This window comes from Corylus avellana, chromosome 2, assembly GCF_965113065.1.
Source record: "Corylus avellana chromosome 2, dhCorAvel1.hap1.2, whole genome shotgun sequence".
NCBI classification, from domain to species: domain Eukaryota; kingdom Viridiplantae; phylum Streptophyta; class Magnoliopsida; order Fagales; family Betulaceae; genus Corylus; species Corylus avellana.
In genome coordinates this window covers 6,804,122-6,821,980 of record NC_142491.1, presented here as the reverse complement: position 1 = coordinate 6,821,980, position 17,859 = coordinate 6,804,122, and the positions used below count along the sequence as shown (strand labels likewise).

Sequence of the window (17,859 nt, the reverse complement as noted above, 5' to 3'; positions counted from 1 at the left end):
TTCCTTAAAACATTTGTAAGGATACACATTCCTTACAAAGGGAATTGCACGTTATTGTTCACTAGTGTTTATATTTATGTTCATGTATTGGGGCTTGGAAAATACATATTATAAAGGGGAGTTTCAGCTGCATTTGTACTAAATGCAAGTATGTAGTTGATAAAGAAAGGAAGCACCAGGCAAACGCACCTGCATTGTTTAATCAACAGATAATGTCAACCTCTAATACCCAGCTGCAGATTCTCATCACAAAAATCTGATAATTGAAGGCATCAGTTGAAATCACCAGCCACCCTAACAGATATCATACAGTAGCCACAGAAAGTCCTCTGCTTCCAGTGATTACCATTTCCCACATAAGAGCTATCACGAGAAAAGATACTGATTGGTAATTCAAAGCCTACACTTGAGCAAATCTTGAAGTTCAGAAATTTCCCGTGATCTTGATTTAGGGCCGCTAGATTTTCGATCAGTACCTATTCATAAGAAAAAACACTAAAATTTTTAATCAAAAAATGGAAAGAGATCAACAGGAGTACTTCACCGAAGCTTAGTAATTTTCATTCCCCCTTAAGCAAGGCAGCACCAATAAAATAAATCTATTTAACTAAATAAGGGCATGAAGAAGTCCAACTTAAACAAAATCTTTTCGTCTCATTTTGGAAAGGAGGATAAAGTGGAATAAAACTAGCTAACACTTGGGAAGTATTTTATTTGCACTAAAGAAAAAATAAAATAAAACCTTTAAAAAAGGAGCAACATTGAAAACTGACCTGCTTTGGCTAATCAACACGTAAGGACACCATCCAAGACCTAGCTGCAGTTTCTCATCTCCAATCGGTGCAATGCTCGCCGGATATTAAGTAGATTGGAGATTAGGCAAATCAAGTCAGCCACCTTAAATTCAGGATCCCAAAGAAGCAAAAAAGAACAAAATAGAAAAATCAATTAATCACACATGACACCAAGATTTAAGTGGTTCGGCTTAACAAGCTTACATCCACTAGTGGAGACGATCTAGGAGAAATTCACTATTAAAAGATAGAGTACAAAAGAGTAGGGAGAAAATCACTTAAAACCCAAAGTCCCACTACACCAAAATCTCACTCTCACACAAAAGAGAACAAAAAAAAAAAAAAAAATCAACAAATAAAACTATCTTCTTCTCTAAGTGTCATAACTCATAAGGCACAATAAAGTGAGAACCGTAAAGAGATGTTACAGCTATTTTTCTCCACTGTCCAAAGGCCGAATCTATATCCTTTTATAAGCCCCAACGTGTCTTCACAAGACAAATGATCTTGATTTGGCACCACAAAACGACTTCAACAGGTCGCCACTAGAATTTGAGCACCTATAAATAAAAAAGGAGATAAATGTCTAAAGCAACAAAATAAATAACTACACATTCATAGTAGATCACTAGATTGAAACAGAAAATACACATACATGTGCATCAGATGATTCAAAAATTCTATATATCCATGTTTGCTTCTTGTACTCGTAATCTGAGCTCGTCAATCTTCTAAATTCTGTTGATTCAAAATTTTCATACAATTAATATTAGAAAAACCCAAATTTGGTAGTACTGATAAAACGAAGAGAAATTTATGAGACGATGAAAATATTATAAAACCATATAATATGAAAGTATTTTAGAAAGTTATTAAAAGAATTATAATTAGTTGATTGAAAAGAGCAATTACCTAATTAAATGTGAAAGCTGAATATGTTGTCGCCGCCTTCGAGATATTATAATAGAAAATGGGAATCATGAGGGGCTTTTGGCTCATCCAATATATTCTTCATCATCAATCAATATGTGATCGACGTTAGGAATTTTTCGCCGTTCTTTTCCTTTCTTGCTTTGCCACTGTTTCCTCAACAAAGGGCATCCTTTGATCTCTATTACAGAAAGGGAAGTAAGCAACCCCTCTTCTGGCATGCAATTGAGCTTAGGGCAGTTCATGACCCTCAAATGTTGAAGAGAGGTGAGGTGTTGAAGCCCTTTGTTGTCCCAAGATTTCATATTTGGAAATTCATCGATACAAAGATAAGTCAGACCCGAAGGCAGCAACCCTGGCTCTGGAAAAGATACCACATCTTCATATTTGCCACCGATCCTCAAATCTTTAAGAGACGGGAGTTTTTGCAAACCCCAACCCATATTTACAACATTGGAAGTCAAGCCCCCTTCGGGAAACGACTGAACTCTTGGACAATCAAATATCTGAAAAACATTAAGAGAAGGGAGGAGTATATGCATCTTCGATGGCAGTGACCTTAGACTTTCACAATTAGCGACATAAAAGAATGAAAGTTTGGGAGCACGAATTCCTCCTTTTGGAAAAGATACAAAATTAGGGCAATATCCGATGGCAATATGCAAGATCGCTAAATCACGTCCATGTTGTTCTGAATCTGTAAAAGATATCAGGTTCTTACACCCCCAGATATCGATAGATTTAAGCTTTGGAAATAAATCTAATGGAAATGACTTGAGGGAATCACAATCGTCCAACAACAATCTTTCAAGGGATGAAAAGTCTAAGTGTGTTGGGAGCTCTAACTTCATACATTTCTCGATTTCTAACACATGAAGACAGTTGATGGGGGCCACCATTCCCATGGGAAAGGATTCTAGTGCCCCAAATCCTCCAATTTTGAGCTCCTCCAATTTAGTTGGCAATTCCTTTAACAGAACCTCATTACAATCTCTTAACTGTAATTTTCGTACAAAAGGAGCCTTTGGGAGTGAAGCCTCCAGCTGCGGACATTCCAGAATCTCTAGTTCGACTGCAGATGGAAGATCAACTGGTAGCCCTCCTATTAACTTAGGACAGTTAATAATATAAAGCTCTTCGAGTTGTGAAAAAGCTCTACCTTCGTTTTCAGCACCAAAAGAAGACCATTCCTCCCAATTTAACATTCGCTCGAACCAAAGAACTTTCAAGGCTTCAAATGGTTTAATAGTTGAAGAATTGTTGCCATAAAACTCACGAACCACTTTAACAACTCCTTCAAACCCGACAATAGAGAGGTGCTGCAAAGAGGGTAGCTCTCCAAGTGGTGGCAAGTTGGGACAAAGTTTACAATTTTTTAGTTGAAGAGACACTATATTAGAGTACGAATAATGCCCAACCCAATCTGGAAGACTTTTGGCGCCATAGTTATGGATAGCGAGACTTTTCAAGTTACTATGGGGTCGGAGATTGTCAAGTAAAGATCTTTGACATTCTGAAATATTAGTATCCAATGCATTCCAATCCAACACCAACTCCTCAAGGTACTCCCTATCACTCAAGCATGCTTTTAGAGCATTTGTAGGAGATACAACGTTTTGGAGCTCTAAAACAGAAAGTGTTTCTCAAAGATTTGAAAGTTTTCCCCACTCTTCAATGGAAGCCCTACTGTGTTTGCAGACGATAAATTTAGTTAATGTTTGTAGACATTCTAGTCTACTCAGCTGCATTGGCATCTCCTTTATGGCAATTTTGCTAATATCAAGATGGCGTAAGTTAATGAGTTTCCACATATCTCTTGGTAATAGAGTGAGATCTTTACAACCTGATAAATTCAATGTTTGCAAATTGCACAACTTACATAAGGAGTCAGATAACATTTTAATTGCAGTGGAAGAAATGTTCAAGGAACGTAGATGCTTAATTTTGTCAATAGATTTAAACAACTCGGTCATATTTCGATAGTACGATAGAGAGATCACTTGTAAGCATCTTAACTTTGGTAATAAATCAAGTGGTACTCTTTTAGTTAAGAAGTAATAGTGGTCTTGTAACAACCCCAATGTTAGGAATGTGTGCGATCGAGTAGCTTCGTAAAAAACCTCAAACTTCTTAAAGTTATTAAATTTTTTTTCTGAAATACGACAAATGGTGAGTCTTTTTCATTTTTTCATGAGAATGGTCAACCTCCAGCTTGAATGTAAATTGTCCAGACACAAATTTTGCCAAGTCATTGACAAGATCATGCATTATAAAACCTGATTTACTGCCACTTGATTGTTCCAACAATGATCTTGATGCCAAATCAAGGAAGTAATCTTCACCAACCTCTTCCCTTCTTTTGTTTATAGTTTCTTTTAAGAAACCTTCTGCCATCCATAATAAGACTACTTCATCTTTTTCTAAAACATAATCCTTAGGAAATATTGAACAGTAAGCAAAGCATTGCTTTAAATGTGAATGAAGATATTTTTGACTTAATCTTAAAGCTGGAAGAATGTCTATCTTCGTGCATCAGGGTTGCCATCATGGAATGCATGTTTTGCAAATAGTGACCAACAATCTTCTTCCAATAACATCTTTAGGCGATGAGTTGAAACGGCGCACATGATTGATGCAACACCATCATTGCGTGTCGTTACAATGATTGTACTTCCTTGTGCCCCAGATTTAAGTAGATTACTTAAGATCTCCCAATCAACATAATTCTCATTCCATACATCATCGAAAACAAGTAAAAAATTTTTTCCCATCAATTTATCTTGTAGTGTAACTTGAAGCAAATTTAGATTCTTACTTTCAACACTTGTAGACGAATCTACTCCCTCTAGAACTGTTTTAGTTACCCTGAATACGTCAAACTCATCCGAAACAGATACCCATGCCTTCAAGTCAAAATGCTCCTTCACCCTCGGGTCCTTGTATACCAGCTGAGCAAGCGTGGTCTTGCCAATTCCACCCATGCCTACTATGGGAATAACACACAAATTTTCATTGCCAGTTGCATCATCTAAGAGCAACAAATTTATTATTTTTCCTTATCATCATCCCTACCAAAATACCAGATTCTTCGACCAAAGAAGTCATGGGCAATCTTTTGAATAATTACCCATTATTAGTTTCTGCTTGTCTTGTATTACTCATAAAAGAATTAATTAGAGAAAATTGAAGTTTCTCTTTTGAATAATATATGATTCACGATTTTACTAGTTTGGATGTGATTTCTCCCAAAAAAAATTCCTAATTTAAAAGGACAGGAGAGTGGTTGGGGGAACATGATTCTCCCCATTTCAAATTCTTTCAATTTCCTTCGTTTAGTGCATTTTGAAGGATAGTGTTATCCAAAAATTTTAATGATAGCAATACATTAAATGCACTACCCTTCAAAATGCACTAAATGAAAAAAAATGGAAGGAATTTAAAATGGAGAAGATCTTTTTTCCACCATTAGGGAGAGGCCTAAACAATGAAGTATTGCGGGTACTCCTCCAAAATCAATTTAGCCATAGCCTAAACCAAATCGACCAAAGCATCAATTGTGCGATTCTCTTTCAATTTTTTGGTAATTTGAGGGGACATTGTCGCAATTGTATGGATTCCAATATGATTAATTATGGTTAGAAATGGGATGGGAGTATGAGACCCAATATCACTGCTTACCCCACAAAAATAGTGATGAATTTAATTATTTAATTTATATTCTAATAAGTACCAATAGTGATTTAGTGGTTGCTTCCACAATACATAATCTGCAGTTTGTTCGATACATTCACGATCGTATGCCGGAGGCGATGAGGAGCATCAGAGCTGCGGCACGCCGGCATACCTCTTTTCTCTTGGAGTCGGAAGCTTCCTTCGCAATACTATCAGGGCTGGCCAACAGCTAAGCGAGTTAGGCCAGCGCCTAGGGCCCCAAAATTTAAGGCCCCAAAAAAAATTTTATTAAGGCCCAAATTTTTTTTAATAAGGCCCAAACAAATTTAAACCCAGGAAAACAAATATGTTCTAGAAACATGAAAAAAACAAAAAACAAAAAATCTGACAAAACCCCGCCGGAGCAAAACCACCGTCGTGCTGGGAGCGAATCAACCAAATCCGGTGAAGGGATCCTTCGCCGGAGTGAGAGAGACAGGAGAGAGGGAGACATGGGCAAGGGAGGGAGAGGGCTTCTGGAAGGGTCTGAGAGAAGGAGCGTTTGAGAGGGAGAGAGAGAGAGAGAGGGAGAAAGGAAGATAAGCGTGCAGGTGTGGTGGGGGTAGGGAGAAATAAAAAAAATAAATAAAAAGAGAAGAAGAAGGCGTGCAAGCGTGGTGGGGTAGGGAGAAATAAAAAAATAAAAATTGAGGGATGGGCCCTTTGCCACATGTTTATAGGCAAAATGTGGGCTTCTCATTAAAATAATGTCTCTAATCAAGTTTTCTTGGACACCACAAGAAGTAACAAAACCAACATTTCAAATACAAGGGCGGACCTTCTGCTATTTCTCTCTTCCTCTCCAAGTCTCCAATAGTTCAAGAAGCTTCATGTCTTATAATTCCTTTTCCAAATCAGGTCTTCAGGCTCAATTAATTTTTTTTTTTTTTTTTTTTTTTTTTAATAAGGCCAAAAAAATTTGCATAAAAATTTATGGCCCTCAACATGCTTTAAAAACATATTATTATTTGTTTACAATATCAAAGTCCTCAACATGCTTTCTTAAGGCCTATAATATGCTTTAAAAAAATAATAATATTTTTTTATAATATGGAGGCCCTAGCATGCTTTTTGCACAAGCACAACGGCCACGAGGCCCACAACATGTTTGTTAAAAAATAATATTATTTGTTTATAATATCCAGACCCTTTACAGCACAAGCATTCACTAAACAATGATAACGCTTTCTTGGCTCTTGGCTCTACAACGCAACAAATTTATAACTAAAATGGCTCAGTTTATTGACAAGCGTGCAAAACACAGAATAATCTGACAGCCTAAGATTGTTGACAAAGTCACAAAACAATTTGACGATCATGTATCATTATGATGATTAAAACAAAACAGCAGAAAAATAAAATGGCCTTGTGCATTCACGTTTTGCCGCGCCTTAAGTCATGTTGCTTAATTTAAGTATAAAGAACAAAGAGTAAGGGTAAAATGGTAATTTTGATTTCAAACAAAAAATAATATTAAAATAAATATTATTTAATTAATATTTAAATATTAAAAAAATAAAAGGCCCCATTTCACAATTTTGCCTAAGGCCCCAAATACATTGGGCCGGCCTTGAATGCTATTATATTGATTGTGCAGGCAATCAGCTCAAGGGGAGGCGAGAAATGGCTTGGGGACAATCTAAATCGTGCACATCTTGATTATTTCTACTGGGTGTCGGCAGGAATGAGTGCTTTTAACTTGTGTCTATGTATGGAATGCTGGGCGCTTTGTCTAAAAAAGATTGAAGGGGATAAAGTAAGCAAAGGGCAAGTACTGCAGCAGGGTTTCAATGGGTACGTGGATGTTAAATTTTGATAATTGAGATAGGGCCATGTTTTGTGTACTTACAAAGAATCCTTTCGATTTCAAGTGAGACGGGACGAACCATTTTATGTTCAAGATTTTATTTTGTTTTATATGCTGAATAGAGATAAACAAAATGAAGTATAGACCATAAAATGGCCCCTCTCCATAACGAGGGGATCCTTATCCTATTTAAAAGTAGGTTAATATAGAAAGCATACAATGCAGAGTATATCTTATAGTGGATGAGCATTTGAAATGAGCAATAAATGGTTGTTATAGACATAGCAGTAAATATTTTAATCCAACAATCGATAATGTAAAGAGAAAAAGGAAAACAATTATTCCTGGAAAGTACTCTTAAATTGATATATGTATCTTAAAATGAAAATAATCCTGACTCCTAGTCATACTATAATGTACAACTTGCATCCAGACAAAGGAACTAATTGAATTGAAAGTCAAAGCTAAATTAAGCACTCACTGACTCTTAATTGGTGAAATATTGAAACAGAACATTTTCAATATGTCAAAAATACAAACATTTCTCATGATCTTTGCAAGCTTCAAGGGAAGTTTTCCATTTTCTTGTCTCCAATGAGAATTTTGGTCAAAGTTTGAATGTTGAATGTTCACCACCTTCAAACATGGGGCCATCTTTCACAAAGAACCAAATGGTGAGAATGCCAATCCAAAGATGTCACCAACAACAATTTAGTGGCCCTCAGCAGCATCCATTGCTTGGCATTTGGATTGTAGATGAAGATATCTCAGATAAATACTGCAGACAAAATACAAGTTCCAAACTTTCCAGTGATCTTGATTTGGCACCACAAACCAACTTCAACAGGTCGCCACTAGACTTTGATTACCTATAAATCAAAAAGTAGGTAAATGCCTAAAGCAACAAATAAACAAAAAAACATTCATACTAGATTGAAACAGAAAATACACATACATGTGCATCAGATGATGTGAGAAGTGGTGCATCAGATTCTATATGCCATGCCTCTGCTTTCTGTACCCAAAATAGAGCTCTTCCATCTCCTAAATTTCGTTAACTACATATTTCAGTACAATTAACCAAAAAAAAAAAAAAGGAGAGAGAGAAGCTTATAAGAGAAATAAAACGTTAGAAAAAAAATAAATAAAAAAAAAAGTTACTTAATTGATAATTAGCAGGTTGAAAAAAGCAAGTACCTAACTGGAACAGCTGCATATACAAAGAAACTTTTCAGATCAACAGGACTTCAGAGAACTGCACCAATAAAATGTATCTATTTAACCAAATAAATAAAATAAACAGAATCTTTTCATCTCATTTTGGAAGAGAAGATAAAGTGGAATAAAACTAACACTTGGTAAGTATTTTATTTGCATACACTCAAAGAAAAAACGAAGGAAAACACTGAGGATTAAAAGGGAAGCAACATTGAAAACTGACCTGCTTTGTCCAATAAACACGTAAGGACACCATCTAAGACCCCGCCGTAGTTTCTCATCTCAAAATTTTGATTACTGGAGGTATCAGAAACTGTACTAGTTTCCAATTGGTGCAATGCCGGCTGGATATAAAGTAGCCTGGTATTTTGTTATGTTAAATCAAATCAGCCACTTTAACAGATATCATACAGCAGCCAGAAGAAAATTCTCTACAGCTATTGATTAACTTTTCCCATGTTCCAGCTTTTGAGAGAAAGGAATACAGAATAGCAATTCAAAGCCTACACTTCAAAAAACAGAACGAAGTTCCCATGATCTCGATTTGGCACCACACCATAAGTCCAACAAGTCGCCACTCAACTTAAGAACATATTCATTAGAAAATAACTAAATGCCTGAATCAATAAATAATGACACTTACATTTGAGTTATCAGATATTATATGTAATGTTTAATTTTCTTTTCAAGTAGAGAAGTGTTAAGTTTCTTATGTTGAACAAATGGCCTAAATGTTGTTCATCAATAGTACAACCTAGCTGATTGGTAGCAATGTTTTGGGGGGAAGTTTGTCGCTTTTAAGTTATAAAGGATGGAAAAAAAAGGTAGAGGGTTTATGCTTCAAATCAGATAAGGAAAGATTGAATTTTTGACCGTTTGATTATGCATGAGAAACAGTAGGAAAATAGAAGGCAAACCAAGAAATGCTACAACAAAGATCAACTTTGGTATTGATTAAATAATCTGTTTGGTATCAAACACATATGCTGACGAATGAAGTTGCTGAGGCAAAATCATTCACTTGTCTTCCTTTCTGTTTTGATAAAAAGTTCCAAACTCAAAAGATAATTTCAGTTTCGACAATAGAGGGGATTTACAATGCAAGTCCAGCTTCGTTGTGAAAGTGAGGATAGGAATTCTCTTAAAAGGAAGGAGATTGGCATGCAGCAGCTACTCAATTTCAACACCAACCAAATGGCAAAGGAAAGAGACCCTGCAAAAGTAGCCACAAGGAATTAAGGATAGAAAGTGAAATAGAGATATATAGAAACACAAATCAGTGAACAAACCTGTATATTTGCAGAGCATCCCAAGCTTTATACGGACTTCACAATAATTTCTGGTAGTGAAATTTAAGAGACCAACAGCCTTCGATTATCATCACCAGAACGGTGAAGTACAGGAAGAACTCTGTTTCATAATACCAATGATCCAATTTGCTCCAAGAGGTGAAGCAAATTTCACACCTTCACTTGCATTGCAATCTAAGCAGATCTGTGCTGGCATGTGCGTGAAAAATTGTCATATCCCATATGTTACAATCTTCCAAAAAAAAAACAAAAACAAAAACAATTCATGGGCATGAAAAATTGAACCAAGTATTAGGCGTTGGAAATTTTATCTGACCTTCTGGCATTCATGATCGCAGACCACATATTTATGTCCATCTTTGCTTCTTGTACTCGTAATCAATCTTCTAAATTCTGTTGATTCAAAATTTTCAATACAATTAATATTAGAAAAATCCAAATTAGGCAGTGATAAAACCAAGAGAAATTTATGAGACGATGAAAATATTAGAAAGCCATATATATGAAAGAATTTGAGAAAGTTATTACAAGAATTATAATTTATTGATTGAAAAGAGCAATTACCTAATTAAATGTGAAAGCTGAATATGTTGTTGCCGCCTTCCAGATATTATAACAGAAAATGGGACTCTTGTGGGGCTTTTGGTTCATCCAATATATTCTTCCCTATCGTTCACTATGTGATCAACGTCAGGAATTTTTCGCCGTTCTTTTTCTATCTTGCTTTGCCACTGTTTCCTCAACAAAGGGCATCCTTCGATCTCTATTACAGAAAGGGAAGTAAGCAGCCCCGCTTCTGGCATGCAATTAAGCTTAGGGCAGTTCCAGACCTCCAAATGTTGAAGAGAGGTGAGGTGTTGAAGCCCTTTGTTGTCCCAAGATTTCATATTTGGAAATTCAGTGATACAAAAAAAAGTCAGACCAGAAGGCAGCAACCCTGGCTCTGGAAAAGACACCACATCTTCATATTCACTACCAATTGTCAAATTTCTAACAGACGGGAGCTTTTGCAAACCCCATCCCACCCGACCGGCAAAGAGTTTGTCACATCTAAAGACATCAATATCTACAACATTGGAAGGCAAGCCCCCTTGGGGAAACGACTCAACTCTTGGACAATCAATAATCTGTAAAACATTAAGAGAAGGCAGGTTTCACTATTAAGAAGATTGAAGGGGATAAAGTAAGCAAAGGGAAACTACTGCAGCAGGGTTTCAATGGGTACGTGGATGTAGAATTTTGATAATTGAGGGCCTTGTTTTGTGTACTTACAAGGAATCCTCTCGGTTTCAAGTGAGACGGGACGAACCGTTTTATGTTCAAGATTTTATTTTGTTTTATCTACCGATCTAATATAAATAAACAAAATGAAATATAGACCATAAAATGGCCCCTCTCCATAATGAAGAGGATCCTTATCCTATTTAAAAGTAGGTTAATATAGAAAGCATACTATGCAGAGTATATCTTATAGTGGATGAGCATTTGAAATGAGCAATAAATGGTTGTTATAGACATAGCAGTAAATATTTTAATCCAACAATCGATAATGTAAATAGAAAAGGGAAACCATTTATTCCTGGAAAGTACTCATAAATTGATATATATATCTTAAAATGACATAATCCAGACTCCTAGTCATGCTATAATGTACAACTTGCATCCAGACAAAGGAACTAATTGAATTGAAAATCAAAGATAAATTAAGCACTCGATCACTGACTCTTAATTGTTGAAATATTGAAACAGAACATTTTCAATATGTCAAAAATACCAACAAAATGCCTCATGATCCTCGCAAGCTTCAGGGAAGTTTTCTATTTTCCAGTCTCCAATGAGAATTTTGGTCAAAGTTTGAATGTTGAATGTTCATCAGCTTAAATCATGGTGCCATCTATGACAAAGAGCCAAATGGCCAGAATGTAAATCCAAAGATGTCACCAATAACAATTTAGTGGGCCACAGCAGAATCCATGCCTGGTATTTGGATTACAGATGAAGATATCTCAAATATTCGGACACCGGCCTGTGACAAAGTTTGTGTTAGTTCGACGATTTCTAACACAAATGACTCTATATAAAGCCATTATGCAGTTGTCTTTGCTCGAATAAATTTCGAAAAAGAAACACTATCATTACCCCTTTGCTGAACAAGGAGGGTGGAGATGCCTCATGAGCTTGATGGTGAATGTGTAAGAAGGATGATTCTGATAAGTGTAAGCTACCTCAAAAGGTCCCTAGCTGACAAGCGAGATCAGATTTCCAATGCAAGCTTCCATTTTCTCTTTAGTCAAAAACCCATTCATCAAAATGAATCTTTTCTGTCAATGATATAAATAAAAAATAAAAAAAGGTGTCAGTAAAAAAATCAACTATCATACATATCTTCTGTCAAAGATATCAATATAGAAGAAGACAAAATTATGGATATGTAGCACCAAGCTTAAGCAAAAAGAGAGACAACCTCTTTATCTTCTTTCTTTTTATATTACCACAACACGTTTGTTGGACAATTTTTGAACTAAATAGTAGAGCAAGTATCTAGATTCCTAAGAAAAGAGACAGTACATAGTTTCCTAAGAAATATTCAGATATATCATTGTATTTAAAATATCATCCATCTTAACAGGGACCATGCAGTAGCCACAGAAAAATTCTCTGCTTCCAATGATTACCTTCTTCTTCCCACATAGCAGCTATCCGAAGAAAAGGTATTGATTGGTATTTCTGAGCCTACACTTCAGCAAATACAGAAAAAGTTCAATAACTGAAGTGTCTGAATCAAAAGATAAATAAGAATGCATAAATGATAGATTAAAACAGAGAAGAAATCCATACACGTGTATATGCAAGCCTCTGCTTTGTGTATTCATAACCAAGCACTTCCATCTCCTATATTCTGTCAATTAAATATTTCCATACAATTAACCAAACAAAACGATAACAATTAGACAGAGATCATGAAACAAACATAAACTTGTAAGAGAGAAAACGTTAGAAAAAGGTAGGTACCTGAGTGGGGATTCCTAATAGAATTTTAGCTCATTCAATCAATTTATCAGTTGCTGAACCCCTTCTTGTCCAAAGATTTCATGTTTGGAAAATTAGAGATTCGAAGAACGGGAAACGGTGAAGTAGTGGAAGAACTTCAAAGTAGTTAAGTACTCTGTTTCATAAAAATGAACAATAATTAGCCCATCATCCAATTGGAAGCTGCACTGGTTCATGCGCCTACGATAACTACGATAAATCAGATTTAGGAGTTGGATTAATTAGCTAACATTCGGGCATTCATGCCTCTGCTTCTTGTAGGATCTCGTAGGATCAGAGATTCTATTTGCCTGCCCCTGCTTCTTGTAATTGTCACCCAAAGCTCTTCGAACTTTTAAATTTTGTTAATTAAAAGTTTCCCATTCAATTAATGACAAACGAATGCACAAACGATTAGACAATGATAAAACGAAATGAAATTTATCGGACAAAGAAAATATCTTATAACAAAGATCTACATATATATACGAAAGAATTTGAGAAATTTATTACGAGAAGCAAGAGGATCATATTTATAATTAGCTGATTGAGAAGAGCAATTACCTAACAGATGCGAGGGATTTAGCTCATCCAATATATTCATCATCAATCACTATGTGCTCAACGTCAGGAATCTTTCGCCGTTCTTTTCCTTTCTTTCTTTGCAACTGTTTCTTCAACAAAGGGCATTCACTGATCCATATAGCAGAAAGGGAGGCGGGCAACCCCTCTTCTGGCATGTTCTTTAACTTAGGGCAGTTAAGGACCAACAATCTTTCAAGAGATGTGAGATGTTCAAGCCCTTTCTTATCCAAAGATTTTATATTTGGAAACCCCCATATACGAAGATAAGTCAGACTAGAAGGCAGCAACCCTGGCTCCGGAAAAGACACCACATCTTCAGATTCGCCACGGATTGTCAAATATCTAACAGACAAGAGCTTTTGCAAACTCCATCCAATCCGGCCAGCAAAGAGTTTCTCACAATCCCAGATGCGAATTGTTACTAGATTGGGAGGCAAGCCCCCCTGGGGAAATGACTCAATTCTTGGACAGTTTGATATATCAAATTCGTTAAGAGAAGGGAGAAGTATATGCATCTTCTCTGGCAGTGACCTCAGACTTCCACAACTCCAGACATAAAAGGATGAAAGGTCGGGGGCACGAATTCCACCTTTAGGAAAAGATACAAAATTGGGGCAATCGTTGATTCCAATATGCGAGGTCACTAAATCATGTCCATGTTTTTCTGAAACCGTAAGAGATTCCAGTTTCTCACACCTGGCGATCTTGACATAATATAGCTTTGGGAATAAGTCTAATGGAAATGACTGGAGGGACTCACAACCGTCCAACAGCAAGCTTTCCAGATTTCTAAAGTCTAGCTGTGTTGGGAGCTCTAACTTCTTGCATTTGGAGATTTCTAAAGCTTGAAGACAGCCGTTGGAGTCCACCATTACCTCGGGAAGTGACTCTAGAGCTCCAAATCCTTCAATTTTCAGCGCCCGCAATCCAACTGGCAATTCCTTTAACATAACCTCGTTACATTGTGTTAGCTTCAATTCAAGCATGGCAGGAGTTTTTGGGAGTGAAGCCACAAGCTGCGGACATTCATGAATCTCAAGTTTGGCTAAAGAAGGAAGATGGACGGGCATCCCTCCCATTAACTTAGGACAGTCATCAATATAAAGCTCTTCAAGTTGAGGAAAAGAACTACCTTCGTTTTCAGCACCAAAAGAAAACCATTCCTCCCAATTTAACATTTGCTCGAACCTTAGAACTTTCAAGGCTCCAAATGGTTTAAGTCTAGAAGAATCACCGCCATAAAACTCATGATCCACTTTAACAACTCCTTCAAATCCAACAATGGAGAGGTCCTGCAAAGAGGGTAGTTGCCCAAGTGGTGGCAAGCTGGAACAGTGTTTACAATTTTTTAGGTGAAGGGACACTATAGTAGAGAATGAATGATGCCCAACCCAATCTGGAAGACTTTTAGCGCCGTAGTCGTTGATAGTGAGACTTTTCAAGTTACTATGGGGCCGAAGATGGTCAAGTACAGATCTTTGACATTCTGAAATATTAGTACCCAAGTCATTCCATTCTAACACCAACTCCACAAGGTGCTTCCTATCTTTCAAGCATGCTTTCAAAGCATATGTAGGAGATAAGACATTTTGAAGCTCTGAAATGGAAAGCTTTCCTCGAAGATTTTCAAGTTTTCCCAACTCTTCAATGCAGGCCCCATTATGTTTGCTGATGATAAATTTAGTTAATGTTTGTAAACGTTTTAGTCTACTCAACTGCATTGGCATCTCCTTTATGGCTGTTCCACTAATATCAAGATGACGTAAGTTAATCAGTTTTTGCATATCTCTTGGAAATTCAGCAAGATGTTCACAACTTGATAAATTCAATGTCTGCAAATTGCACAACTTACAAATGGAATCAGGCAACCTTTTAATTGGAGTGGAAGAAAGATTCAAATAACGTAGATGCTTAATTTTGCCAATTGATTCAGGCAACTCAGTGATATTATTAGAGTTAGAAAAAGAGAGCACCCGCAAGCATCTTAGCTTTGGCAATAAATCAAGTGGTACTCTTTCACTTAAGAAGACATAATTTTGGTATAGCTGCAACTCTAATGGTAGGAATGTGCACAGTCGAGCAGCCTCGTAAAGAGCCTCAAACTTCTTGAAGTTCTCAAAATGGCTTCTGTAATATGAAAAATGGCGGATCTTGTTCATATTTTCATGAAAATGGTCAACCTCCAATCTAAACGTAAATTGGCCAGACACAAATTTCGCCAAGTCGTTCACAAGATCATGCATTACAAAACCTGGTTTATTGCCACGTGGTTGTTCCAACAATGATCTTGATGTCAAAGCAAGGAAGTAATCTTCACCAACCTCTTCCATTCTTTTGTTTATAGTTTCTTGTAAGAAACCTTCTGCCATCCATAATAAAACTACTTGATATTTTTCAAAAATATAGTCTTTAGGAAATATTGAACAGTAAGCAAAGCATTGCTTTAAATGTGAGGGAAGATATTTGTAGCTTAAACTTAAAGCTGGAAGAATATTTGTTTTGTCAATTGGCGAGTCCCATAATTCACTCTTCAATATCTTCTCCCATTCATCAACTTCTAGTTTAAATCGCAAAATACCCCCAATTGCCTTGGCTGCTAAAGGTAGGCCGTCACACTTTTTCACAATTTGTCTGCCTATCACTTCTAGCTCTGGACGTGCATCAGAGTTTCCATTGTGGAATGCATGTTTTGCAAATAATGACCAACAATCTTCTTCCATTAACATCTTTAGATGATAAGTTGGAACAGTGCGCATAATTGATGCAACACCTTCATTGCGTGTTGTTACAATGACCATACTTCCTTGTGCCCCGGATTTAAATGAGCTACTTAAGACCTCCCATTCAGCATAATTCTCATTCCATACATCATCTAAAACAAGTAGGAATTTCTTCCCCATCAATTTCTCTTTTAGGGTAAGTTGAAGCAGATTTAGATTCTTACTATCAGAATTAGGAGACAAACCTACTTCCTCTAAAATTATTTTTGTTAGCTTTAACACGTCAAACTCATCCGAAACACAAACCCATGCTTGAAGGTCAAAATGCTCCTTCACCCTCTGGTCCTTGTATACAAGCTGAGTAAGGGTGGTCTTGCCAATTCCTCCCATACCGACAATGGGAATCACACACAGATTTCCATTGCTAGTTGCATCATTTGAGAGCAACAAGCTTATTATTTTTTCCTTATCATCATCCCTACCAAGAATATCAGATTCTTCGACCAAAGAAGTCGTGGGCAATCTTTTTGATGATTCTCCTCCAACACCTTCTTTCAGACCTAGAACATCCTTTTGTCTTGCTACATATTCTAGTCTTTCAAGTACCTCTTTTAACTTTAGCTCTATCTCCTTAACAAAATGATTATGAGAAGTAGAAATGAAGTTTCGTACCTTACTTGCAGTGGTTTGAAATTCTGCATCCAACTTACGTTGCAAGGCTTCAGTTGCTATCTCGTCCAAGACGTTTTCTGCATCATAGACAACATCTTTCAACTCATCGAGCCACGCTTTCACAGCAGGCTTTGTAAACTGTTTTTCCTCCGCGTCTTCAAGTAGTGCATTCACGGACAGCAATGCTATCTTCAACTTGTGTAAGTGCCCCTCGCTGAGTTTTTGTCCCAGAAAAAAGTCAAGGAACTCGCCAGATGCCATTCGTTCAAAAAAGACTTGGAGAAGGGGAGAGAGAAGTAGGCTTGCAACCTCAGCCATGTTTTCTTCTTTGCAAATCGAAGGAAATGAAGGATAGAAAACAGCAGAGAAAATGAGAGATATTGCAAGCTATGCTGAGCAAAATGGGAAGCCAAGTGAACAAATGAAAACAAAATATCAATGTAAAAGAACAAGAAGACAAAGATCCAAATCCAACGCAACTGGGACAGCTTTCATGTCTCTCTATGCTCTAGTCTTCGGTCAATGGTGGGTGGTGAGCTTTAGATTCCATTGGTCCCTCGAATCACGTGGTGTAAACAAACCATCAATGTAAAAAAACTAGAAGAAAGAAGACAAGACCCGAGTTCAACGCAATTGGGACAGCTTTCGTGTCTGTAAATGCTAATATAAGAAATGGAAAAATTAAATAAAATAAATAAATAATGCAAGTGGACATTAAAGTCACATGTCACTTGTGACATTAACGAATGGAAAAAAATTTGTTAACCTTTTCACTTCAACAATAAATCATATTTTGAAAAAAAAGGATATTATAAAAAGAATCTTAAAAAAAAAAAAAAAAAATCACTGTCACTTGTCACATTTTGAGATGGGATTTGATTATTTTGTCTTGAAGAAGAGTAAACAAAGACAAGCTTATCATCATTTATGAATTTCTTTTTACGAACTTTTTTCTTTCCTCTTATCTCTTACGTGAAAAAAGTGTTATGAAAACAGAGAAGGATTTGATGTGGATATCTATATTCATGCACCACAATCCGGACTTAAATTGCAAAGATAATAGAGAGGGAGGAAAAAATAAT

General features: G+C 36.5%; 2 protein-coding genes, 1 long non-coding RNA gene and 1 pseudogene across 5 annotated transcripts in view; all 4 read right to left on the bottom strand.

Annotated features, from left to right (window-relative positions):
• The window catches only part of LOC132167494 (putative disease resistance RPP13-like protein 1), a 28,765-nt gene extending 11,661 nt beyond the window's left edge, over nt 1-17,104 (bottom strand). The window contains exons 1-2 of one of the 2 annotated variants that reach the window (XM_088513690.1): nt 13,365-17,104; nt 12,963-13,001 (exon numbers count right to left, since the gene is read on the bottom strand). In XM_088513690.1, coding sequence (XP_088369816.1) covers nt 13,388-17,095 — 3,708 coding nt within the window. In that variant the 5' untranslated portion in view covers nt 17,096-17,104 and the 3' untranslated portion in view covers nt 12,963-13,001; nt 13,365-13,387. Of the gene's footprint in view, nt 1-12,962; nt 13,002-13,364 lie in introns of those variants that run through there. The other variant, XM_088513689.1, reaches the window with a different exon arrangement.
• Nucleotides 1-17,859, bottom strand: part of LOC148587264 (putative disease resistance RPP13-like protein 1 pseudogene) — a 49,338-nt pseudogene that overhangs the window by 11,345 nt on the left and 20,134 nt on the right. The window lies entirely within an intron of this gene.
• LOC132172943 (putative disease resistance protein At3g14460) lies at nt 1,239-2,944 on the bottom strand. Its single transcript, XM_088513692.1, has 3 exons — nt 1,707-2,944; nt 1,450-1,532; nt 1,239-1,354 (listed from the first exon to the last, which is right to left on the bottom strand). The coding sequence occupies exon 1, from the start codon at nt 2,927-2,929 to the stop codon at nt 1,790-1,792; it is 1,140 nt and encodes a 379-aa protein (XP_088369818.1). The 5' UTR covers nt 2,930-2,944; the 3' UTR covers nt 1,239-1,354; nt 1,450-1,532; nt 1,707-1,789.
• On the bottom strand, nt 7,534-10,422 carry LOC132189965 (uncharacterized). Its single transcript, XR_015911519.1, has 8 exons — nt 10,335-10,422; nt 10,087-10,163; nt 9,750-9,954; nt 9,606-9,630; nt 8,684-8,820; nt 8,440-8,452; nt 8,198-8,286; nt 7,534-8,111 (listed from the first exon to the last, which is right to left on the bottom strand). It is a non-coding gene; the product is annotated as an uncharacterized LOC132189965 (long non-coding RNA).